Source organism: Strongylocentrotus purpuratus, unplaced genomic scaffold, assembly GCF_000002235.5.
Source record: "Strongylocentrotus purpuratus isolate Spur 01 unplaced genomic scaffold, Spur_5.0 spur5_scaffold_16, whole genome shotgun sequence".
Classification (NCBI taxonomy): Eukaryota; Metazoa; Echinodermata; class Echinoidea; order Camarodonta; family Strongylocentrotidae; genus Strongylocentrotus; species Strongylocentrotus purpuratus.
Window position 1 is genome coordinate 10,851,994 of NW_022145601.1, and position 26,405 is coordinate 10,878,398.

A 26,405-nucleotide genomic window follows, 5' to 3' on the forward strand; every position below is an offset into this window, starting at 1 on the left:
AGTACAATGTAGTAGTTGATGGGGGTCCAACAGAAGCATCGGTTTACCACATCATATCTGAGCAAGCCTTATCGGTGGAAATTTCATGTCATGGAACTATGTAGTGGGAGATAACAATCTTCCCAATTGTTATTTTGGTTTTCAGTTTGAGCACATTGTGGAGTTTGTTACCCACATCAACCATGAGATCAAGAAAGAACAGGAAAGGAAGAAGATGGAGAAGGTAGCTGGAATACTGGAAGGCTACGAGGTTCCCAACGCACCAACAGGATGCGATGAGCTAAGCAGGGTGAGTGCATGGGATACCTTTTCCCTTTTCAACCCATATTTTTTTCCACTTAAAGAGAAGGTTGAGTTCTGGGAAGAGGTGAAAAATAATTTGTGAGCTTTATCATTGTATTATGCAAGTGTGGAAGAGCATCAGATAAAAAGTGTTCACTGAAATGCATGGCTCTTCAAATGCCTTGATATTCTAAATATGGCATGTAACATCCTAAAAATCGGGGTTGGATATATAAATTGTCATGTTATGAAGTTTGAGGTGCCTGTATTTCAAAGAAATCAACAAATATGTATTTTGAAGAAATCAAGAAATATTTGTGGATCTGTTTTCCTATCTTGCATGAGACTGTGGAATTCTCTTCCACAGGAGTGTACACGTGTGGCATGCCTGATGATTCCAAATAACTAAGAAATTGTGAATTTTGAGTTGCTGTTCCAATTTCGGAAGAGTGTGCATTGGAAACAAATGTCAACTTATTTCGTACTTCTTTCGAAAATTGGGGATTTTTCAAATCGGTACAACTCCATCACGATGCAGAAGACTAATCCAGGTGGTTTTCGTTTTTGTTTTTTTTATAAATTTTACACATTTAATAATTCAATAATTCTTGTATCTATGGCCTACATTAGAAGATGATCAACTGCCTAAATAGTTCTGGGCAAAGATGTAAATGCAGACTGAAAAATAGACACACAGAGTAAGAGATGAATAGAGAATGAGATAGAGTGGGGAGAGGAGAGTAGAAAGGGGAAGAGAAAGGGGAAGAGAGGGGGAGAGAAGGGGGGGGGTAGAGGGTGAGAGTAGGGAGGAGATAGAGGGGAAAGAGAGAGGGGGAAGAAGTGCATGTCAGAGAGACTAAGAGATAGGAGGTCCGAGGTTGTGATGTTGATGATGTATGTTCTTCCTTTTCTTCTTCCATATTCTTCCTGCACCCTCCAGTTAATGGAAGCTCATTCGGTGTTTGATGTGAGCAGTCCTATGCCCTATGCCAGTCAGATCCACCCAAGATGGCTACTCTTAGAAGGTGCTCTCAAACTTCAAGAAAAGACGGGCAGAGTAAGAACCTTCTCTTTTTATTTTTTTTTAATTTCCTGTATGGTTCATATTTTATCAAGGTGTTTGTAGCTTCATGTATCATGTAGATTACGGCATTTGATTTTGCAAAAAAGGGTCTTTCCAGTTAAAAATTCTGTATTTTAAATAGTCTGTAAATGTTTGCCAAGTACTTTTGGTAATATTGTATTTTGGAAGAAACTACATTAATCTGTTCTTCTGTATGGATGATTGTTTAGTACATGGGAATAGTGTGGTAAAGGAACTTTACACTGTGAAACTAAAAACTTATATGTGCATGAAAGTTTGGAAAGTTTCCAGGTGGTGCAGATTTGTTAATATTTAATGATGAGAAACAAATGAAATACAATATCAACTTTTTTGCCATTGAAAAAAGGTTTCATATTACAAAGATGGCTACTGTTGGATATTTGGTTGTACAGTAATTGATCCTAAGGGCTATCATTAAAAAAATTAAAGGTACAGGGCATAGACATTATTATGTGTCAAGATAGACAGGCTTATATTGATAACATGAAAGTGATCTATGCAAATACCAAAATGACTGTTGAGTTTAACATATACGTGGAAGCCTCATGGTGTAATGGCGCTGACTCTCGTCTCTCAATCATAAGGGTGTGAGTTCGAATCCCACTCCAGGATGTTAATTTCCTTCAGCAAGAAATTCATTCACATTGTGCTGCACCCCACCCTGGTGAAGTAAATGGGGACCTGGTAGGAACTTATTCCTTGAAACGCAGAGCGCGTGATAGCTGCTCTGCTAAAGCCAGGGTAATTATGCCGCATTATTGTAGAGGGCTTAGAGACTTCTGATAAAGTAAGTGTGAGGCGGTATATAAGCACATACAACTATTAATATTAACTTTTGTTCTCCTGATCTTACCTTGTCCTTTCCTCTCTCAGTCGACGCTTTATGCATTCCTCTTCACCGATGCCTTGGTCCTTGCAAAGCAAAATAGGACGGGAGAGAAATACCGGGTCGTGAGGTCACCGATGAGGGTAGACCAGCTAGAGGTCATTGAACTCAAAGATGGAAGTAAGTTTGGTACCTGCATACAAATGTCTTTCCAGTCAACCTGGGGCCCGTTTCACAAAGCCTTTTTTCAATGACAGATGACAAAAATCAGTGACAAATCTGCTGATAACCAATCAGAAGCAAGGATTTCAGTAGCTTATAACAAAAACTGTCATTTGTCACTGATGTCAAGTTCTGTGAAACGCCCCCCTGGGAGCATCGTAGTGTAGTGGTTTGTTCATCCATCTTTCAGTCAGAAGTCTCGGTCCCATCCCCTGCCCCCATCCCCTCACTACCAGCATACATTTAGGGCTTGAATTAGCCTATATATAACCTTTTATTACATTTTACATGCCCACACACCTACCTTGCCAATATCTGTCTTAGTGGATTTCTTAAAGGGATCGTTTAACAATGTTAAATCTGAGATACACGGTACTACATGTTACCAGTGTCTGTGATATGGTGTAATATTGAAGCCCTAAACAAATCGCGCTTCAAAATGATCAAGAAGTGCCTCAAAAAAGTAAAAAATCTTTGAGTGACCGGTTTTACCATACTAGTTTTCCCCAATAGACTGTAGTGTTATGAAAACCGTTTGGCCAACGGTTTTCAAAATTTGTTATTCCAATCATTAATATCTTGATAATCAGACAGGCGATCGGCTTGTAAAAGTCATGGAGTTCCTAAAGGTTTATAATTATCATTGCAGCAGGAGCTAAATCAAGGATTATTTCTAAAGGATCTAAGATGAAGTTACCGGATCCCTTTAAGTTGTCATCATCACTCTGCAGTGGAAGAAATATATATTATTTTCTATTATTATGATTATTAAAGCAAGAGATTGCTGTAATTGTGTTTTCTTTCTCAGCTGGCTTTGCTGTCTTGTGTGTGGATGACTACGATTGTGCAATGACAGGGTTCGTGGCATGGCCAGAGAAAGAAAAAATGGTCGCTGTTTGGATGGAAAAGATCAGCCAGGCAAAGGTAAACATCTATTCTCATTTTCTCTTCTTGGGGGGGGGGGGGGGGGGTCCTTCTCTCCCTGTCTCTCTGTTTATCTGTCTGTCTCTCTTCCTGTCTCCACTCCTCTATCTTTACTTCCCCTTTCCTATTTGAACTTTTTCCCCCCTCTCTCTCTCTCAACTTACGCTTTAAATGCAATAGAAAAAGAAAAGAAAGATTTTATTTCATCATTCCTTTCCTTTATATCCATACATGATATCAAATTTATGAAATTCCCATGATGTTACAACCAGAAAATCAGCAGCAGCTCTATATTTCTTACATTTCAATTTGTATTTCAACCCAGAATTGTAGTATGTGCCATTTTTAATTTGTTGTTGTTGATGTTTCAGGACCTGTACAACAAATGCTGCAGTATCGATGACGATGTCGAGTACTTTGATGAGATGCAGCCCGATGACCCTCAGACGCCCATTGCGGCATTGATGGAGGACCATCATCTTCACCCTCAGCAGGGCTTCAGCTACGGTAGTTCACCGACAGCCAGCCCACATCAATCTCCACAGATGGAACGCTCCAACCGCTGGAGCTCCAACAGTCCTTCCAGTCACGGCTCCAGCAGTAGCCTGCAGAGAATGACAGAAGAGGAGGAGTATGCCGTCCAGAACGGCGACAAGAAACTTGTCATGAACGGCACCGGGGTCCAGGAGAACAATAGCAATAACCAGAGTACCGGGGAACCGAATTCGGGTCCCCCTAAAACCATGCCCAAGCCGTACCCCAAACTGAACCTCAGAGCCCCTCTCACCAAGAACACTTCCTACCAGGAGACAGACTTTCCAAGCGATAGCTCGCTCCTGGGCAGCATCCTGCCCGAGATAGCCACGGAAGAAAACAAATCTGGGTTGAAAGCGGCGATGCGGCGTCTCTCGACGGGGTCCCCGCCAGAGGAGGTGGTCCCCAAGTCACCCATGATGTCGCCTACCCGAGAGACACAGCAGCGCATCATGTCGTTTGAGAGCGACGACGATGACGATGAAGGAGAAATACCGTCGGTGACGACGGACATCTACTATCAGCCCCCTAAGAACAAAAAGGAGAAGTCGCCCCAGCGGCAAAAGGGAACTGTTCTATCGGCGACGCCCGCCAAAAGCAAGCACCACAGACCCAGTATGCCTAACATCCACGTCCTGGAGAAGAAGGAGCATAGCAAGACAAATGGAGAGGGCACACTGAAAAAGAAAAAGATTTGGGAAAAGATGCAGAGTAAAATCAAAGTAACTTCTGTTTGATTTATAAATCTTGTCTTACTCTAATTTGAATACTTCTTTAAAGCCCCACTGTCCTACTTGTAGCTACTTGCGCCCTCTATACAGCCAACAATGCCTAAGTGGTACCCGTTGATCCCCCATGATGCCCTTTTTCTTATGTTAATTGAGAGTTGATTTGATGAGATAACCACCTGCCAGTGACCTTGCAGGGAGGTCTAATCCCTCCATTCCAAACTAGTGCAGAGGGGCTTTAATACCTGTATGAAGAACTTTTCTCTTGAGGTACTTCTTCTAGATCTCAAAGAAATAAATCTGCCTTTCTCATTATTTGATTTATAAATCTTGTCTTACTCTAATTTGATTACTTGTTTAATACCTGTATGAAGAACTTTTCTCTTGAAGTACTTCTTCTAGATCTCAAAGAAATAAATCTGCCTTTCTCGTTATTGGATTTGGATTTAACTGAGAGGGAAATGAATTTACATCAACTCAAGTACATTTGATTATCATGTGTCGAGGATGTTTAATCTTCATTTGACTATATAATCATTAATTATTTGTCAAACCTAAGACAAATTGGCTCATTTCTTTTTGTCTTCTCCCTTAACAAATGTTTGGTTGTGGGACCCATAGAACTGTTGGAAATGCCTAATTGCAAAACTTTAAAAATAGGTACAGAAGCAAATGCAATGACAATGCTAGCACTGCCCCTGTTTGAAAAACCAGCTCATGCATTTAAACTTTAGTTAATATGTTCCAAAATAGATTCAGTGCTTGTTGAAGCTAAGGTCGTAATTGCAATTGTGTCATATGATTGAATGAACCGGGCATTCCAAGTGCACCCGATGTTATTACTGCTTGGTGTCTAGCACTTTTGAGCTCATTTAAAGGCAGAATTGCAATAAGGTCCTACAAGATCTACATTGTTAATTCATGAAGGCACACATCTGCCACTTTCTCAATGAATTCTGTGAAATTTTACAGGGTATTGTTGCTTTAAGTTTATCATGATCTTATTATTGATAAACTATCACAGCGCCTCTTTACCATAAGCACAAACTATTTTCTATTATTTTTACAATCACTATCATTCCATGTATGACATGCAAATTGAGTTTTAAAAACTCTTTTATATACTGGATGTTTAGGCCGATGTTAGCTCAAGTCCCTTTCAAAGGACACATAGATGTAGACAAGCAAATTCTTAATTAAAAATAGCATCCCATAGAAAAAAAAAGATGTAGGGGAAGTATGTTGGTTCCTGTATAACCCAAATGTCAGTTTTGCTGATTTTAAAAAAAAAAAAAAATCCAAATATATGCTCTCTATGTTGTTCATGACGAAACTGACCTAAATCTTTGCCACATTTTAATCTCAAATGGAAAGTGGTTTTTGCCACATATTTACCTCAAATAGAAAATACAGTCAAAATTGCTTTGGTGACCACCATCCTACAAAGACCACTTTTTGTCACTATGGTCAGGTTTGACTGTATAAAGAAAGTCCATGGACTATGAACTTTGATATAATGTGAATACCAAATCAAGAGGTTATCTTGTAATTATTTTTTAGAAAATGAAGATTTTTTTTTTTGGAATTCACCTATTTTTCATGACACACCTGACTTACCACCTCAATTCTATTTCATTAAAAGAAATTGAATAGGAAATCACAATGGTGTTTTAATACACTGACAGTTGGAATACTTATCCAAGCCTTTTTTCATCCAGTATACATCTCAGTTATTTAAACTCAATTCTTCTAACATACATGATGTACATCAAATTATGATTTTGTCAGAGTGATAATATTACCACTGTTATTACTAATCCATGAATGTAATAATCACGTTTTCTAACCGATTTCTCCTTGTTTTGTCTCTCTTTTTGTTGCCGTTTGTGTGCATGACAGTGATCCCATAGGAAGCCACTCTACCTCCCGACCCGACAGTCGCATGATGTCCGTCAGCAGCTTCACCTAGCCTCATCGCTTTGCTTTGCATGGATCTCAGTTTACTAGATCACACATACACACACACTTACATACTGTACCCTGATAGCAACTTATTAATTTGGTTTAATCTTTAGTTTTATCATTCCATCTAGTCAACCTAATTGTACCATTGAATGAATTCTTGAGTTCTGGTAATGTTGAGGGCATCAGAAAAACTGTCTAAAAGGACGGTCTGTGTTGGCTGTCATTTATGTAATGTTTTCCCGATGAAATACCAACTCTCAGGTCACTTGGCCTTGAGTTCGTGGAAAATTTTGATTCAAAATCAAATTTTATTTAACAATTAAACATAGTTTTGAAAACCTGCTGAAATTCGAATACAGAACTTGAGCATGTATATGCCCATATTTGACTATGTATTCCATTTGTAGGCTCAACCAATTTGACATTCTTATAATTCTATTCTATTGTTTTAATAATTTCAACATCTTATCAAAAACTTTTGGCAGATATCACTTTTTTCCTCAATTTTGGCACCAACTTAGTACACAGATTTTTTGGGATGTGGTGAGTTTTTGCTTCATTACCAGAAGACAAGATTGTTTTAGTTTGTTTGTGAAAGAAAGAAAGCCTTCCATTAAAATCATGTTTTGTTTTGTGCATGGATTAAACTCATGTCTTGTTTCATCCAGTGTTATATGTCAAACCTGTTTAGAAAGACCGCTTGGATGGGAGACACAAAAAGTTGTCTTTATAGGCAGTTGGTGTTATGTACAGTTTCCTCTTTAGATGCATGTTTCATTGAGAAACGTTACTCTTTTAAGGAAACCTGAAGAATGTGGTCCTTACAGACAGGTGGTCTTTCTATGCAGGTGGTCACTAAAGCAGGTTTGACTGTATCAAGCTTACAACCATGATCATAGACGTAATCACTGCTTAGTAGTAGAGATAAATGTCACTTGATAAAGTTGAATGATATACTTCCTAACAAAATGTTTGTGCATTTATTGTGAATAACAAATAACAACTTGTCGATTTGAAAATTAGTGTCGTAAAATGTTACTAGAATTGCAAAAGAAAAGAAAAAAAATTGCTCAACTCCTCTTGTTCAATGCAATGGCTAGGTTTTGCGCTTTTAATAGGTGCCAATTTGCAGCTCAAGCACTGTATATATTAGCTATGGAAAAAGTGTATGTAGATTATGTGAATAAATAAATATATCTTTCGTTTCAACCCCTTAAATTGGCATCACTATATTTGTCTTTGAATTTTGGATTCAGCAAATAAATAGCCTATTTATTTGAAAATATATGAATGATTATCCCATATTCAACTGAAACTGTCCCATAAATTATACCAACAAAGTAATCTATAGCTTCTTTAGCTGATGACCTGTTGTCACGACAAGAAAACTTTTTTTTAAAGATTACACTTTTTCTATTGAATAGAGGTAATTTACTGCATCAAACATGGACACAACTTATGCAGTCATTTTTGTTATTGTGTATTGTAATTCAAGGTGTGTATGATATCAGTTTGTGAATTAAAACAATGATATGTATGTGCCAGGTCACAAATATGCAACATTTTCATACCTAATGAATCTATTTAATTCATGCTGGAGGAAACCGTTGTGTGGTAGATGATGTCCTTGAATTCATATCGGCATGGTAATGCACATTTAATCCTTGTTTTCATACTCAGTTTTTAAAGTGCTCTGTTTAAACTGACCAAGCTACAAGTACCCGGGGTTGAATGGTAAAAATGAAACATGTATAAATGGACACGTACATGTATATCATGAATATTCAATGTCCATTGAAGTATAGCCCTGTAAAGATAATGACAATAATAATAATAATGGGCATTTCTATAGCGCTGTCTATCTAGATAATTCTATTCCGAGGCGCATTTATTATTACCGTAATGTTGATATGAACCCCATATGCTCAGTACAGGATTCTTGCAAGGAATGTCCCTTCGTAAGGTTGGAAAAGAAAGGCATTGTAATAACGATAATAATAATAATGATGACAATGATGATAATGATGTCAAGGATAGTGATGTCGACAAGAGTAACATGACAGACACCCATGAAGTACTTGAGACACCTTTAAAGTACATGGTTCAATGAAATATTTGTTTATACAAACAAAATAAACATACGCTATATGAGGTAAATGAAGTACGAGCTTCAAGCATTAGGCATGTTTGGGAGGAAACTGTGCCGGGGCACTGTGAAGGGAAAAAAGAAAATTGTTCCACTGTGACCAGAAGCTATTATCTCTCTCTGTTTATTTATAAGAAGATATATAATGAATGCAGAGCTACGGTAGATTTCAGTCTCTTTGAAACTCCAGTGCATGCTGCTCGAAATTTGTTGACACCATTTCCATGGCGATCACATGATCTCACTTCTGAGGTATCTGGGGTTGATGAACGTTTCATTCCTGCTGGTGCAATCCTCTATCTGTATTTCCATCTGACCATGAATTCTGTCGTAACCCTGCTGTGGAAAGCATCGCTTTGAAAGCAATGATTTCTTCACCTTTGTATCTTTAAAGGCATTGTTTCACAATGTTTCCAGTTTTACAAATCTGAGATGCATGGCCCTACATGTTATCAGTGTCTGTGATATGGTGTAATATTGAAGCCCTAAACAAATTGTGCTTCAAAATGATCATGAAGTGCCTCAAAAAATTTAAATCTTTGAGTGACCGTTTTTACCATAGGGTACTAATTTCCCCAATAGACTGTAGTGTTAAAAAAATCGTTGGGAAAACGGTTTTTGACATTTTGATTTTCCAATCATAGATATCTTGATAATCAGACAGGCGATTGGCTTGTAAAAGTCATGGGATTCCTGACTGACCTAAAGGTTTATAATTATGATTGCAGCATGAGCTGAATCCAGGATTTAGTTAATAATCTGAGACAAAGATACCCAATCCCTTTAATATACCGGTACGCATTACCCTTCTCATATATCATCAAGTATACTGAAAAGGGAGAAATCTGATTCTACATTTGCACACAGAGCATGTCTTTACTTCAGAGTGACCCTGCCATGCATGAGTACTATATATTAGGGTTAGGGTCAATCAGGGTCATGTCAGGTCATGCTTATAGGTTTAGAATAGAAGGGTCAGATTTGAACTTTCCAATGATCTTTTTTTCCCTTCATGAAATGCAATGCCATGCATAACCTTTATCCGCTACCATCGTCGTTCTGTTATAAACAAAATGCTCGTGTTGAACTCTAAGAATCTCCATCAGTTTCTACCTGTTTTTTGTCTGTTAATATGCCTTGAATTTAAGTTTTTTTTAATGAATTCAATTAAAATTCATTACTCCATGCACAGTCCATTTTATTGCCTGCCTGCACTATATCACACAAAAGCAGCTTACCAATTAGTTCGTGAGTTTGTGAGTTTTTCAATAACAAAGGCCGGCCATTAAATCTGGCACTTCTTGAATGTTTGCTAATCAACGCCTCGCAACCTTTTGAAATTGGGTAAAAGATGCACTAAGGTTTACAAGTCCCTTTTCTCCTTATTATTACCTAAAGTAAATCACAAAGTTCTTTATATTGACTGCTATTGTGTAGAGTTTTAAAGGCACACTGTCCTACTTGTAGCTACTTGCTCCCTCTATATAGAAAACTTCCCCAATCGGTGCCTGTTGGCCCCCCATGATCCTCTTTTTCTTATGTTAAATGAGAGCTGAGTTAATGAGATAGCCACCTGTCACAGTGACCTCGCTGGCTCGCTGGGTGGTCTAATCCCTTCCGACTGAAGTAGTAAAGCCTGCCTTTAAACTGAAATCCAGATTTCGTATGTAATGGTTGATTATAGTGGACCTGTAGTTTGTGGCTCGTCTCTTTATTGTGTGTCAGCACTATTTTCTACTGTTACGTGGTTTGAGGTATATTATGGATGGCAATTTTTAATTGATAATTTAATAAATGTGTCATTCTTAAGGGACTGCTAAAGCAGGATGGTGAGCTTGTGATTAAAATGGAAAAAATAATAACTAGGAAATCAGCCCTATAAACACTGAGGGTGCAATACCACAAAAAGTGGAATTACGTTTTTGTTAACTAAATGTTCAGTTGCCCATGAAAACAAAAGAAGGAAAGAAAGAACGGTATTGAGTAATTTTAAAGTAAAGGTTTTGTTTACATGTCTTGTTTGGACGTACTAGATTGAGTTCATCAGTATCTACCACCCAACAATACAAGTAAATTCATTTGGGGGAAAAAAAAACAATGACCAAGAAGTGACTGATTATACAGTTCATAAAAATGCCAGCCTATGTTCTGCTTCTTAATGGAAGAAGCGTCTGCATTTTTATTTTTATTGTCTTTTTCTTGTAACGCTGGTGCCTGTGATTTTCAATGAGAAAGTCGGCAGTCTGTGCATTTTTGATGATTTTTAGGGTATGTACAGATAGTCATGTTTCTATTACAGGTATCGTGGCACCAAGGAGATAATCCTTTGTTGTTGTTGTTGTTGTTGTTGTTAATTTTGTGTATTTAAAATTGGATTAACTGGTTTAATCCGAACAGGTGAACTTGGCGGAGGAGAGAGAGAAAGAGAGAGTAGGATGAAGAAGTTGTATATATTTTTATTCTGGAAATTCTTTAAATTAGTTTTATATGATATTGACTATACAAGCTAAGACATTTATACTAATGATGATGGTTAGATGTGCAAAAAACGTTGTTTGATGTCTGAAATGAACGATGACTATCACTCGTTATTATTGAGAGAGTATTATGGGATGCAATTGTTTTTGTTGATGTATTGATGCTGATGAATATGCAACAGAATTTTGAGTACTTAATTTATGCACATGAAAACTTGTTTCCCCCTATAAATTTTTAAGCATTTGTGCTGTTTTTTACGGGCTCCTTTCCCGAGCTGGACAGAGACAATGCTAGTCTTCTGTTGAATATTATTGTTAAATGTCAGGAAGTTGTCATTTGTTTTTTGACGATTGCACAATGTAATTTTTTGTTTTGAAACTGAGTATGACATACATGTATTTCATTTGCTTCCCGATCTTTCCATTTATTGCAAAAATGACATGAATTGTGAAAACAGGAAGGAATTATCACTAGATGCAGTTGAAAAAGGGCACAATGTTGTGTGTTTTTATCATAATATCATTATGGTCATGTTTGAGCAGAAGTTGAAATTTCAGCAAAGTTGTGTTTCCCACACAACCCCACAACCCCCAAAAAAAATTTTTTTAAATGTATATTCAGTACTTAATGCTCAAAAGTAAATACTGTGATAGATTTTCCCTGCTCATGGTATACTATGTATTAAAGGGAAAAATTATGATAATTTCTAGTTCTTTTTTATTTCTCTAAATCCTATAAGAATTATTTATTCCTTCACTTTTCTCATAATATGATATTGTCTTCGGCAAAATATGGCCCATTTGTATGTAAAATCGAAATATTACTGTACTTGATATATAATTTGATTGATATGTTTAATGAGATATAATTCTATTATTGCTTAAAAAATGAATGTATTTATAAGTTCATTATATTAAAGGTAAAAAATGTAAGATGTAGTCTTCAAAAGACAAAGTTGTATTGAACATATAGTCATTTTTGAGAACGGACAACATTAATATTGCCAATAATGAGGACCAACAGCAAGAACCAACAACAACCCCCCAAAAATATATATACATCTGTTAATAATCAGTTATTCACCCTATCAAAGGAAAATCAATTTGGTTATATTAAATTGTTATCACTAGGGCAAAACCTCCCCATACTGAAAAAAGCACAAGGATGCTCATAGCCTCCATGTTTTTCTTTATTCCTGATCCTTGCTAATTTTGTGTAGTTGAGGGTATTTTTTTGTCAGTGAAGAAAATGAAGGAAACCCCATGTTTTTGGATAGTTACGTCTGCTGAAGGGTTATGGGGCGGACAAGGTGGAATCTAAACTAATTTTATTACATATTTATTGATTGTTTCAGCATCTGATTTTATGTATTTAATAGTAGATACTAAAATAAAGAGATGGAAATGGCGTTGTTTTTATCCAGCTCTTCTGATGTCGAGGAGTGTGTGAGGTTGACTGAAAATAAAATATTGCCTTTATTTAAGAAGAAAAAATTATTGTGCTCTATTGATTGAGTTAGAGCATTCACTGTTACAATCATGCACCATCTAGATAGGTATAGTGAGATGTTTTAAAAACTTTGTTTCCTACTTGAAATGGAGGGATGAGTTATACTTGTAAATACACAGTGAATGTTATTTCTGGTAGCTATGAATGTTTGGGGTTCCGAGAGTTTTTTTTGTAAGAATAATTAACTGCATATTTCTAAATAATCAGAGACCTTTTATGATTGTACCTGCCATATTGAATGAAATAAAATGAGATCTCATTGCAGAATGTTTCATTGCTTCATTCTCGTTTCCGATATCGTGAGCAAAGATTACCAGGCAGAGAATGCCGCTTTTGGAGGACAATTGATAACCTCCGTTAGCGAGACAGGTTCTGTATCAGTGAACGCCCCGCGATATGTGAACCACATTGCTTGCTCCGCCGTTACATGCAGTTAGTTGTAACGACTTTCTAGAAATCAACCAAGCCAGTAAACCGGGGCCCGTATTTATAAAACCTTACTGAGCCTAGTACTGTAGCCTATACTAATAGTTGATAACTTGCTAGTAAGGTTGTATGAATATAGGTCCTGTTTGCTATAAAGTATATACACTGTCTTGAGATGTCTTCGTTGAAACTATGGGCAAGACGTCACAGAGTCACCGAGCCATGTTTTAAACATGTACCTCAAAATGAAGGCAGGGTATTTTTGTTTTTATGTCCTGCATATAAAAAAAAAAAAAATTCTAAAAGAAACAAAAAAGCATGTATTTTAATTAATTTAACAAATTTGTATTGAATTTTTAAAAAATTATCAAAGTAAAGTTTGAAAAAATATTGGCATTCTACAGTTTTCATTAAGAAAATTAAATTTTACAAAAAAAATTATCTTTTTGGGGGGTCAAATCCCAAATAGTACTTTTCAGAGCAACCTTAAAATGGTTGAAATATTTCTGGTCACGTGAAGAGCTCTCAACCAATCAAAAACCAATAAATTGTTGATGCACGATATAATATATTTTAATTTATGCATGTTTCAAACCCTTGGTTACCAACTGACTCCCTGACTGATGATCTAGACAGAGAGGGAGAGAGAGAGAGAGAGAGAGAGATAGAGAGAGAGAGAGAAAGAGAGAGAGAGAGAGGTGGGAGGGGCGAGAGAGAGGAACAGGGAGGGATTGAATAAATAAAATAGAGATATCCACAAACAATAGATGGAGCAACTGAACAAGAGCGATGGATGAAAGAAGGGGAGATAGAGATATAGAGACAAATTAAAGGAGAGGGGAGACATAGCAAAGAGAGAGAGAGAGAAAGAAGGAGAAAGCTAGAGGTTGGGGTGGGGGAGGAGGGATAGATTTTATACTATCAACCCCTCGCCTATCGCGATCAAAAAACCTACAGCATTTTGTACTTAGTAATATCTATAGCACATTTTCCATATAGTTTCCTCAGAATTATTCAAGGACAACTCAATGCAATATTTTCCTTTTTATTTCTAATCTCTTTGTACCGTAATCCAATTGGCTACTTTCGTCATGTAACCAATATTTAATGCATACGTCTTTGTGAAGTGCATACGTGTTTGTGAAGTGCGTTGATACATATTAGTTCATTCACCTGTTACCAACAACGTTTTTTTCAACAGTCAGTAAGCAAATTGAATATATTACATGTTGTTAGGTAGCGCAAGCCTTTTTGTTTGTCATACCTAGCAACAACATGTGTATGCAATTCGCATTCTGATTATTGAAAGACAATTATTCGTAACGGATTAATCAAATAGTCGAGGCACTTCACAAAGACGTATGCATTAAATTTGGTTACATTACGAAAAAAAGCTTGTTCACATGTAGTGGCGTACGAAAGATATGCCAAAAGGTTGAGCGCTCGTAGAAATTCAGAGCATTACATTATGATATCAATAATAATGAATACGATGTTGAGGAGGAGGAAGATGCTAGTAATGATGATAATGATGACTTTGTTTTCTTGTACGTACGTAGAGATTCGCTTATGATCTGCAAACCAATTCCCAATCTTTGAATAAATGGAAAGCCCCACAAATATTATGTTGATGATGATCATGTTGATGGCGACGATTGATGACACGGTTCTGGTATTGATTATGATTATAATAATGATAATAATATAATAATATGATATCAAAATAGTTTATTTATTCTCAACATATCTTTTCTTATACTTAACATAATTATTTTGCTAATAAACTAAAACAATACAAAGTCAAGCAGTGGCGGATCCAGGGGGCGGGGGGGCCCGGGGGGCCCGGCCCCCCCAACCCTCTTGAGAAAAAAATCATGCAAAATCACGCGATTTTTACCTTTTTGGGGGGTTGGGCCCCCCCCCCCCCCTGGCGCTCAAGGGGGGGGGGGGGGGTGCAAATTTTCAAATTTTCGAGGACCAAAAACAAAAAATTGTGCTCATCACTACCCCCCCCCCCCCCCCCCCCCCCCCCCCCCCACTGAGCGACTTTTCGGCTGGCTGAGTCGTTGCGATTTTTTTTGGGACTCCAAAAAAAAAAAAAAAATCATTATCTTGATTGCGTTTCAGAACAGTGCACTTATATAAAAGGCGCACTTATATAAAAGGCGCTTTTCATTACGATATGCAACGTTTTCTAACAATACGACTTTTCAGTTCATTATTTTTCATAATCTAGACATTGTTAAACACCATTATGCTTATGAAGTGATTATAAATTATTCTTGATATATTATGTCCTTTGCGAAAAGCGTCTGCAAAAAGCGTCATTTCTATTGCGGTTTTACTTGCGCATGCATCATCATCGGACGTCATCAACATCTTTATCGTTATCATTGTCATCATCTTATCATCATCTTCATCATCATCATCATCATCATCATCATCATCATCATCATCTTCATTATCTTTATTATCATAATCATCTTTATCATCGTAATCGTTATCATCATCACCATTATCATCATCATCATCATCTTTGTCATCGTAATCGTTATCATCGTCATTATTTTTATCATCATCATCATAATCATTCCCTTCATCATCATGAACATCATCACCACCACCACCTTAATCATCACCATCAGCGTCGTAATCACACCATTGTAAATACTCCCCTTACCATCATCACCAACATCATCGCCATCATTAATATCTTCATCATCATCATCATCTTCATCATCAACGCCATCACTATTTGTTTCATCACCATCATCATCGTCACCGCTATCAGTATCACCATCACCACCATCATCATCATCAGCACCAATCCTCCCTCCTCCTCGTCCTCCTCCTCGCCCTCCTCCCTCTCCACCCTTTTCGAGAGTAACCCCTGGCAACCTCACACCCAAGAGCAATTCATAATCTCCTAAAGCATTCGAAGCGAAAGAATTCTCATTGATCATATCCTCTTTCAATTTCTATTGTTCACACAAACACAATAGACGTTGCATTTGCAATCTATATAAATAATTGCTTTCGACATTCGCAACTGTCTATTAATCACTTTCTTTTCTTACTGAGATAGCTACCTACAAAATAGATTGGTTAACAAATAATTCGAGGAGACACAAAACCACTTTTGCAATTGGTACAAAATCCTACCAATTTATATCAAAATGCACACAATATAAACGGAAATTTAATTTCTCTATTATATCATTTCAGTGCTTGAGAGTATACATTTCTCCCGCGGCTTTTAATTTTACATAAGAAATGCAAATTATGAGGGTTTTTTTTTTTGTACACTAAAGGCGCTGTACATGAAAAAGTTGATGACGTCAAAACGGCCTCTGCACCGCAAAGGTGAAACTAATGAAGGAAACATGAAATCATTATAATGAGAATAAAATACAACAAATGGGTTTTATCATTTGAAGTAGTTGACGTAATGAACCTTACATTTGTTCTGGTACGAATGCAACAACTGCTCTTTTAGTTTAAGATGGAGTAAATTGTTATAATTCTTGATGATTCCACGCCTGATAACTTCTAAAGAGTAGGGACTTTTAGATTTCCACGACGAGAACATGAACTGCTATGTGTGACCTCCTTTTAAGGCACTGTCAGGCACTGCCAGTGCCTTAAAGGACATCACATTGCCTTAAAGTAGATATTCATTGATTTTAAAAACTAACTTTATTTTCATGATTGCAAAGTTGAAACTTTGATTCGTCAAGGTTATCAACATTCAATGCTTGGAAAAATTCGACGTAATGATTATCATAAATTAAAAACCGCTTAAATACAGCCCCGGCATAGCACCTGAAGAGCTCTCCGAACGCTGCTGAGACGTGTGAGATCACAGTATGGACACGACTTGCACAAGCAGACGATGTCCCATGACATCTCACACATTTTGAGTGCCTGTATTTTCATCTTCTCTTGAGTTCTTTCTCTTACTTCACTACCGTCAGGCTAAATGTAGAATCTATTGCCTCACTCTAAACCCCGCGCATGGTTTTATTTTGATGACAAATGCAGCGATACAAAAATAAAGGAATCTGTCGCTTGTAAACAAAATAAGACGCCATTGTATATTAAGCTGCACACACCGGGGTATGTTCGGCGTTTCAGGAGAGAACAAATGCCGTCCTTAATATCATTCCGGGGCTTTTCAATTTGAAAGTCTGGTTTCTTTGATTGTTAATTAACCCCTATCCTGTGTATTTACAAGCAAAAGATTTTAGTTATCAGAATCGGGTCATATTCCCTTTTAAATGGTTTGACATGCCATTACATTTATATACACTAAACTCATTATAATTTGAGAAATAATAGCTTTGCAATTATGTTCATTCTTAATGGGATGTCGTCTGCTTGGGCAGTGTTGGTCCATATAGTGACGTCATTAAAACGTCGTTATTTTTCCGGCGAATCTCTCGTATATCACAGCTGCTATAGAGGTGGTTGTATTTGTCTTTTTATAAATCACCCGATATGTAGTTGACCTAAAACTTGTCCGATGGCCATCCGTTAGCTTACCAGTTTCTAGTGATACAGTAGTTGACATATTTGTGTTCTTCTTTGAATTTCACCTTTAAAAGGATGTCAAACGGGGCAGTCCACGTTCTCGTCGTGCAAATCTAACAGTCCCTAGTTTTACAATGCAACCGCATGGAAAGACTTCAACTTCAATGATCTTCAAATGAAACTAGCAGCGGTTAAACTGTGCATAACTTGTCATAAATTATGTATGTGGGTATTAGTGCTTGATAGGTATTTACAAGCAAAATTATCATCGTTGATTGTGCTAAAGGTCTTCTCAAGTTCAGATACTAGTGATAGATGATAAAATATGTTTTGCGAGCAGTATGGATGTGTTTCGCATTGAATTCGAAACGTTAAAATGGGTGTTAACAATACTAATATTCCGTTTCTTTCTTAGGTCGTAATTTATTGCCCAACTGCAACTCGCATAAATAAATAAATTCTTTCATACAAGCATGATCATTAATTGATATTTTTACTTTCTAAATCAAAGCGACCCATTGACGAGTGATCAATAAGCATCTTTACATTTCATGTAACTATGGAATCTAAAACGAATTCAATACACATATTGCTTGTATTGATACACTAAATTTGATCCAAAGCTCTATGGTTATTGCAAAGAACATAATATGAAAACCATGTCATATACTTTTCACCTATTTGCTCCAATGATCTACGATTGATAATAATGGGCATATTTCTCAAGTTCGAGTTCAGTCCAAAAGGGTTGATGGGATATTGCAAAAGACAGATTACAAGGACGGAAAAATGGACGACGGCGGGCACATACAGAAGTTAACAAACCAGAATAAAATATCAGTATAAATGTTTAACAAATACTCACCCTTTATGAATGGATACTAGCAATATACAACGCCGATATTATACCGATGTTTTACCGACACTTAACCGTAATTCTATCGATGATTCATCGACATTTTACCAATATTTTACCTTCAGATCTGCAGCATACGTATCTCCATGTCGATTTGCAGCAAACGTAGGCTATTTCAACTTTAAGACTATTTCAGAAATGATAATGATAATACATTTATAGAGTGCAGAAACTATCCAACATTAAGTTTATATTCTACTGCGCTACAAGAGCTCCTGATTTGCTTAGATATACAGTTAATTAAAAATATGTGTTTTCAGTTTTGATTTAAAGACATTTACAGATGATGATTACATATAAGAAATGAGGCAGAAACATTTTGATGAAGATGAAAGACATATTTTTGAAAGACATGGTGAGGCATTAGTATTTTATCGCTGTAAAATACATATAAAACATGGCATTATATACACACATTTGCTACAATAATACAGTCATCGTTGACATTTTTACATAACACATAAAACTCTTTATACACTGTACTAAACACTTTGAAGCTAGTCATGTCTGCATGCAAAAATATACTATTGCTAAACATACCAATCCTGTGGTGATGGTTTTGGCGCTTTAGCTCAGACTGCTCAGCAATAAAAAACAGTATTTACAGTCTCGAATAAATCTATTCGAACAAAAATGAACATATATGATTGAATTTTTACTCGCGATTTAAGCTGCATTTCGAAAATAATCTCAAGAAATATTGTTTACCTTACTGATACTTCAGGGAAGTTATATTTTTAGGCTGTGAGGCTAGGATCGGTGAAACTCTTCAGGGTAAGGGGCATGGGAAGGGATCTCGGGCTTTCGGCATAGACAAGGAATTGTGGGGGGGGGGGGGCGCATAAATTCAACTAGGTAGATTAAAGAGACCACTTGTTTCAAGGTTTGGAGGGGCTCTATTTTCTTCTTTTAATGTTACTTCCACCTTTCTTTCTTCCTCTCCTTTTCTTCTCTTTTTTGCCATGAGATGGGGAGGGATGGAGGGGCATTTACCACCATAAACTACGCCTCTGTTAAAATAAGCTAGTTCAATACTCGCAAAAACGATTGATCAAGTATAAGGCGTATTCTTCTTTTAAAAATAAACTTCACAAAATGCAAAAAAAATCAATGAAAATGCTTTCCCTAAATTACATTAAATATAATTTAGACGCAAAATGGGGAAGGTTGCATTTGAAATTAACAAGTACTTTACAGTTAGGAGAAGAATATTGATGTTCTGGTTCCTGTGGCCGGGATACTAGGATGGTGGCCTCCTCCTAACCGAGGTTAATCCATGGTTATAACACCTCTCTTCTCCTACAAAGTCTGTTTACAACCTTGGCACAGTCCTCTCTGAATCTTGGATTAACATAGCTGTATATGATCGGGTTAACAGCCGGTGTCGTGTAGTAGATATGCTGTAGAACGATAAGCACGGCGAAGACGAAGTCATTATTTTGCCGAATATCATGCCACCATTCCACAGCCTGAAACTCAATGAGCCACATGATACACCGCGCCGTCCAGGTGATCACAAAAACCACAGTGGCAAGAAGCAGCATTTTACCGGTGCGCCGACGTCGCAACGCCGGTTGGTTATTGGCTTTGACCGCGTTAGTCTCTCTGCTTTGGCAGGTCGTCGACGACAAAGCGATGTGACTGCCAAAGTTGTGTACGCTGCTACTGGCGCGTGACCGCATATCTGAGGACAAGTCGAGACCGCTGGTGCTACTATGGCGCGGTAGTCCGACGTCCCAGGTTTGGATATCAGCGGTTAAGAAGGTATTCTGACGGATTGAAACGGTTTCGATACCTATGGGTGATGACTGTAATTGCCCTGTCTGAAAAGACGTAGCAAGGCTGACAAGCGTCATTCTTTGTTCTAGTTGATTGGAAATCATGAGCCGATGGGCTTGATTCCATTTGCTGCGAGCTTTGCCGCGGCAATGCGTCGGCGAGCAGGGAACGGACCGAGACCGTACAATCGTCGGTTCTGGTCTCGGTGTACTCGACTCGTTTCGGGGTTTGACATGAAGAAATCTCGGTCCTACCTTTTTTGTCCGTTTTCTAACCTCTCGAAACATTAGCCAGTAGAAGATTAACGCTGATACCATAAGCACGGCAAACGCACTGAAAGTCATGGCAGCAAACGAGTACAAAAGAGCCCCACTTTCCATAATCATGCACTCATGGCTCGCGGGGTCCACGCCGTAGATCAGGAACGAAAATAAACTAAGTAGGCCGCTGATTACGGTACAAAAACCAATGGAGATCATAGCGCGCATAGGGGTTATGATCGCAGCATGCGGTTTACAAACAGAAACGTAGCGGTCAAGCGCGATAGCCGTTGTCATAAACGCGGTCATCATTTCGCTCCAGAAGCCAATCCACGTGAATAGCTGACACACCGTGTTGTTGTGGAACTGTTTCTCGTTAATCCAAGAGTAAAGCCGATATGCGGTCAGACCGCAAACGAAGAGATCAACCGCAGCGAGACCGCTGATGTAAACGTTCATGCTCAACCGCCGCGCTTTGCGCTGGTAGATGAGCATGACGAGGATATTACCGGGAATCCCAACGACAGCGACTACGCAGAGGAGAACAACAAGACACCATGTATATGCCTCCATCGTTAAATGTGTACACCCTCAGGTTACCTGTCTGGCCTCATCAAGTTATACCTCGGCTGGTGTTTTTTTTTTTGGTAAAAGCTTTGACTCAATTGGCGACTACATATTTGGTACCTCTGTCACGTTGAGAGCTTTTAATGTCATAAATTTATAATAAAGTGCACGCACTGCTCATAATTCATTTTGTTGATGTGTTTTTTTTTTCTACCCGAATGTTCAAAAACCGCTTCCTTCTCTTGTCGGGCAATGTCATAAAATATTCACAAACCATATTCTGTTACCTTGAACATTCGAGCAGCTCTTCTCTTCAGTAGAAAGGTCAAACTTGTATAGCCAATTATTTCTGTTCTCATTTTAATCCCGCGAAAGAAATTTCACAAACTATCGATGTGTTGATATTCGTAGATGTCAACCGTTTAGGCCACCATGACGTATGATTCGTGTCAATTTGAGAGATGATTCGGTGTTCAGCAAAGTCAAATATTTGAAATCTCCTTTTGAGCAAGATATGATAAGAAAGATGAGTACATGTGGTGAAAGCTGTATGATGCCGTTTGCTAATGTTCCCTTTTTTCATCTCGTTGATGAGGTTTGCACCACACGTCTTCCTTATCAGGTGATCTCCATCTGCACACGTGCACACACATACCACGAAGTGTCAATATAATTACGCTTTCAACTAATTTACCAAAAGGAGATTTTAATATCATTAATTCAATGCTGATCAAACATAATTCCTACCAATTTGATAAGGTCCGTGAGCTAACGGCATATCTGGAGCGGGGTCACTGCGATATCGTCGTTTACAAGCACTCCCGATCTATACCAATTAACCTACGGTATTTTCGCGAGAGTACAGGGCAACCTTTACTTTCCTTTATGTGCAATTGCAAATCGAATCTCACCACGTCTCTTTCTGGAATGATTGCCTCAATCAAGGAGAATCTCCAATCTTCTCTCCCCTACTATTTTTTTCTCCATTCGAAATGCCTTTTCCTATTGTTACAGATTCACCTTTTCGTGACTCTTAATGGCTCTTGGTCTCATTTGAATAACGAATCCTTGCCATCTTGCTTGTCACAGGCACGATGAAGCTATACATAATGATACATTTAAATTGTGTTGTTGATGCGACGGATGAGATTTTATCAAATCTAGTCGATCACTGTGTATTTTTTCAGCATTGCAGAAACACGTTAGTTCAGCTCCCTGACTCATCCGCCAATTCTCCTCTCCGTCAACCAATACGTCAATCAAACCGTTCATCGATACGTACACACGAGGAGACGCATATCTTCATGAGGTTTCGAGTTCATTTTTTTCTGTGTGTGTGGGAGGGGAGGGGGGGGGGCACCAGATACTGTAGAGTAAGAGTACTACACTATAGTTAGTTTATAGTTTTCGACCTTTCGAAATAATTTTTCAGTAATCTCATAAGCTAACGCAACGATTCGATGAACTCATTATATCGTCTGGAGCTACGTCTTTCTCGGATAGGGACGACCATGCGTGTTCAATTAGGAATTGTCTATCTAGTCGCCATGACAATGTTTGGGGATATACAAACGGGTGCTCCACACATGACCAGCACGAGGGATGAATATGCATCGCGGCTCTGATAGGGAGTGATGCACTACCGATGGGTGGGTGGAGTCTGGTACCAGCGTCGGCAGGTGTTACTGGCTATCGTCTGTTTAGCACTCAGACAACCTGTCGATCAAAATAAGAACAAATATATGGTATAAGAGAAGGGGTAATAGATATAGTGGGACGGTTAAGGATTGCAATCAATATTAATGTAAAATAAGAATATAAGGTGTCGTAAAGGAGAAGTTCATTCACTTGACTCTTAATCCAAGGGTTGAGGGTTCGAATCCCATCTCGGCACTAACTTCCATTGGCAAGACATTATTACACTTTTGCCACTGTCCACATAGGTGTAAATGGGAACCCGATATGCCAAAGCGCTCTACTTGGCTGCCAGCTATGACCGGGGTAATACAGGTGGAGCGGCAGAAGGGTCATGATGTGACGGACATGTGCGCTATATAAGAAGCCACCACAATCATTACATTAAAATAGAAAGAAAAAAGAAACCCACAGCGTTAACAGAATAATTTCTTTCGGATATCATTATTAAAAATGTTATGTGTTTTTTCTTTCCATTTTGAAAGTCAACTTTCTCGTCCTTTTAAAATGGGAATATTGATATCTACCTTTAAATGAAGTAACGTGTTGAAGGAAAAAAATTTTTTTTTACATGATTTCATCAAAGATGTAAGATTTTCATACAATCGTAACGAATACTGTGCTTAATACATTTTTTTTGTATATTAATTATGTCTCTTGTAAGAAAATATCGACGGCTGCTGGCAGTTTATTCATAAATGTGGTAATTGGCAATGGTGGTTAATAATAATTGCAGACCCCCTCAAGAAATAATGATTTATAACGCTAACTAAAACATGTGGGCCCTCTGCCATAAGCGGGTTAATTATAATAGTTATATTATTATTATTATCAATATTTCTGTCATTATTTTTATTGTTATAATTATTGTTGTTGTTGGTATTATTATTATTATCATTATCATTATCTCATAATCATAATCATCAACAAATTCCTTTTTCATCATTATCATTACATTTCATAGAGATTGTATTTGGCGTTCCAGCATAATTATCAAGTTCTCATTTACAGGAGGTTGAGAGTAACAAATGGACAAAATATGATAACGCTGAGTACCCATCCTCTTAGTTGAAAACGGGCGAACAAACCATATACCAGGGCAACTCCACATAAATTCGATATCATCGTTGATCAGTTATGCATGATCATCGTTATGGATACAATATTTAAAATATCAAACTATGTTTTCTTCCCCTTCTCTCATTCTCTCTTTCTCCTGCTCTTTCTAAACAATGGCGTTTCCTTTCAACGAATGACAATGCAAATACAGCGTCAAGTTTATGACCTCGCGTTGCACAAAGCGTGAATTACAACGAACACGGTATGATGACTTTTGTATTGCAGTGCCATGCTCTACAAGATCTCCTTAGCTTGATTCAAAGGGTTTACAGAAAGGTCGAGCTGGGCTCGAGGTTGTCCCTTGCCCACGCCTGATCGAAGTTACGATCATAGTCAATAAAACCTACAACGTTGATTAACAAACAAGATGAAATTAGATAGTTTTGTGTAATGACAAAAGATAAAATATTGAATAGAGGGGACAATGAACATGATCAAAAGAAGACAGCAGTTATTGAGTATATTAAAAAAACATAATATGGACGGCGATATTAGTTTTTGTTTACCCTTTCTGATGGTGTATTCAAACTCCTTGGTGATACGTTCCCATGAAAGGCATGAAAAAACTGAAAAATAATGAGTTTGTATTAATCCATTGCGTAGTCAGGTGTATCAAGTTATTAGTCTGAAGCTTAATAACTCATTGGGTTTTATAACGCACGTGTAGTTCTCAGCGGGGTAAAATATCGTGGCATTGTGAGATTATGCATAAATAATGACGGGTATGGAAGTGTGCGCGTTTGTGTGGGTGTGCGTGTTGTAGGATAAGGTCAAAGTATGCGGGAACCACAATCAAATTGTATTAGTTGTACAATTGGATTATCATAATGTACTCTAAATTCATCTTACAGTTGCAATGTGGACTCTTTTTTACAAGTGACATGTTATAGGATATGAGGTTGTGGGTGTAAGGCTTTGTGTGTGTGGGAGACATCTAATTTAGTACAACATCGAAACGATTCGCTTTCAACTGTAATGCAGATTGTCTTAAAACTGAATTGGCGAGTAGGGTAAAATGATGTGAGATTCTGAAGCTGTTGTGTGTGTGTGCGTGTGTGTGTGTGTGTGTGTGTGCGTGAGTGAGGGGGTGCAGTAAGTTTTGATGTGTGAGGCAACCAGTCATCTATAACATCGTAAACTTAATTGATCTTTCAGTTGTGATGAAGATATTTTTACAACTTAAGTTGGTAAGGGTGAAAGGAGGGATGGTGAATTTATGTGTGTTTATATTGGTGTTTTCGAGGGGAAGTATGCTGTGTACGGGAATGGATAGCTTAAGGTACCGTACTGTAAATTTAATTCATTTTCTGTAATGTTATTCATGTGAACATTTATTTGTAACTTTGCATGAAATATGAAGCTGTGTTTCATTTTTTGTTTATGACAGGTGAAATATAATACAAATTATGAAAACAACCCCCCCCCCCCCAACAACGAAAAACAAATATATATAAAATCTTTTAGTTGTGATTGTAGACTTTGTTACAGCTGAAGTTGCGAGAGTGGGAAATGATGTCGGACTGTGGGTTGTTAGTGTCAGCGCTTGTGTGGTGTGTGCGTGTGTGCGTGTGTGTGTATGTGTGTGTGTGTGTATGAAGGGGGGACCATTCATAGGTAAAAGTGTAACATCGCAAACCTGATTCATTTTTTCAGTTGTGATGTTGATTTTGTTACAAAAGAAGTTGCGAGTAGAGTGAAGAATGGAATTGTAAGGTTGTGCGTGCGTATGTGAGTGTGTAAAAGGGGAAGAGTTCCCTATGTACGGGAATTATTCATAGTAATGAATATATCGTCACACACACGCACACTCACACGCACACACATATATACTCGTACGCACCCACGCAGACACTAAACATATCACAGTTCAACTTCATGTCGCCCTCTCGCAACTTCAGCTGCAACATAGTCTACAACACAACCGTAACATCCGTGTTTTTCATTGTTTTCATGATTTTACAAATAATCCAGAATGTTAACAATGGTAATTCCACATCTAAAAATACATCAACATCATCCTAAAGATAGAAAGAAAGAACATTTTCATAACAACTATTGGGATAACCATTCTTTCGTTTTGAAACTGCATCGTGAGGCGACGGTAAAAAAAAAAATCGGAAAATGTGTGCCCCCTCCACGCTAGCGTATTGCATCAGAATCGTATTTGGACTACAATGAGGCTCGGTACTTCCAATTTTTATTTCAATTAAAAATTTGCCCATTAAAAAAGCTGGGTCTAATCCTTTTTCTTGTCGTTATAAAAGGAAATGCCAGTTTCACCTCGTGTGGATCAGTGTGGATTATACCACTTGGATTAACCACAATGCAATCAAATTGTTCAAATCGAAATGAGATTCATGAATCGTAAGTGAAATGAAATGACAATTATATATT

General features: G+C 37.7%; 2 protein-coding genes across 5 annotated transcripts in view; one reads left to right on the forward strand and one right to left on the reverse strand.

Moving 5' to 3' along the window:
- Positions 1–9,137, forward strand: part of LOC577129 (pleckstrin homology domain-containing family G member 5) — a 76,125-nt gene extending 66,988 nt beyond the window's left edge. For all 4 annotated transcript variants that reach the window (XM_030986771.1, XM_030986772.1, XM_030986773.1 and 1 more), the window contains 6 exons: positions 146–289; positions 1,223–1,339; positions 2,261–2,393; positions 3,244–3,359; positions 3,731–4,615; positions 6,521–9,137. In XM_030986771.1, the coding sequence (XP_030842631.1) occupies positions 146–289; positions 1,223–1,339; positions 2,261–2,393; positions 3,244–3,359; positions 3,731–4,615; positions 6,521–6,523 (1,398 nt within the window). In that variant the 3' untranslated portion in view covers positions 6,524–9,137. The remainder of the gene's footprint in view (positions 1–145; positions 290–1,222; positions 1,340–2,260; positions 2,394–3,243; positions 3,360–3,730; positions 4,616–6,520) is intronic.
- Positions 9,138–19,355: 10,218 nt separating this feature from the next.
- Positions 19,356–21,794, reverse strand: LOC753270 (growth hormone secretagogue receptor type 1-like). The gene has a single exon (XM_011673083.2). It carries the CDS (start codon positions 21,201–21,203, stop codon positions 19,872–19,874), a length of 1,332 nt encoding a protein of 443 aa, XP_011671385.1. The 5' UTR covers positions 21,204–21,794; the 3' UTR covers positions 19,356–19,871.
- Positions 21,795–26,405: the final 4,611 nt, after the last annotated feature.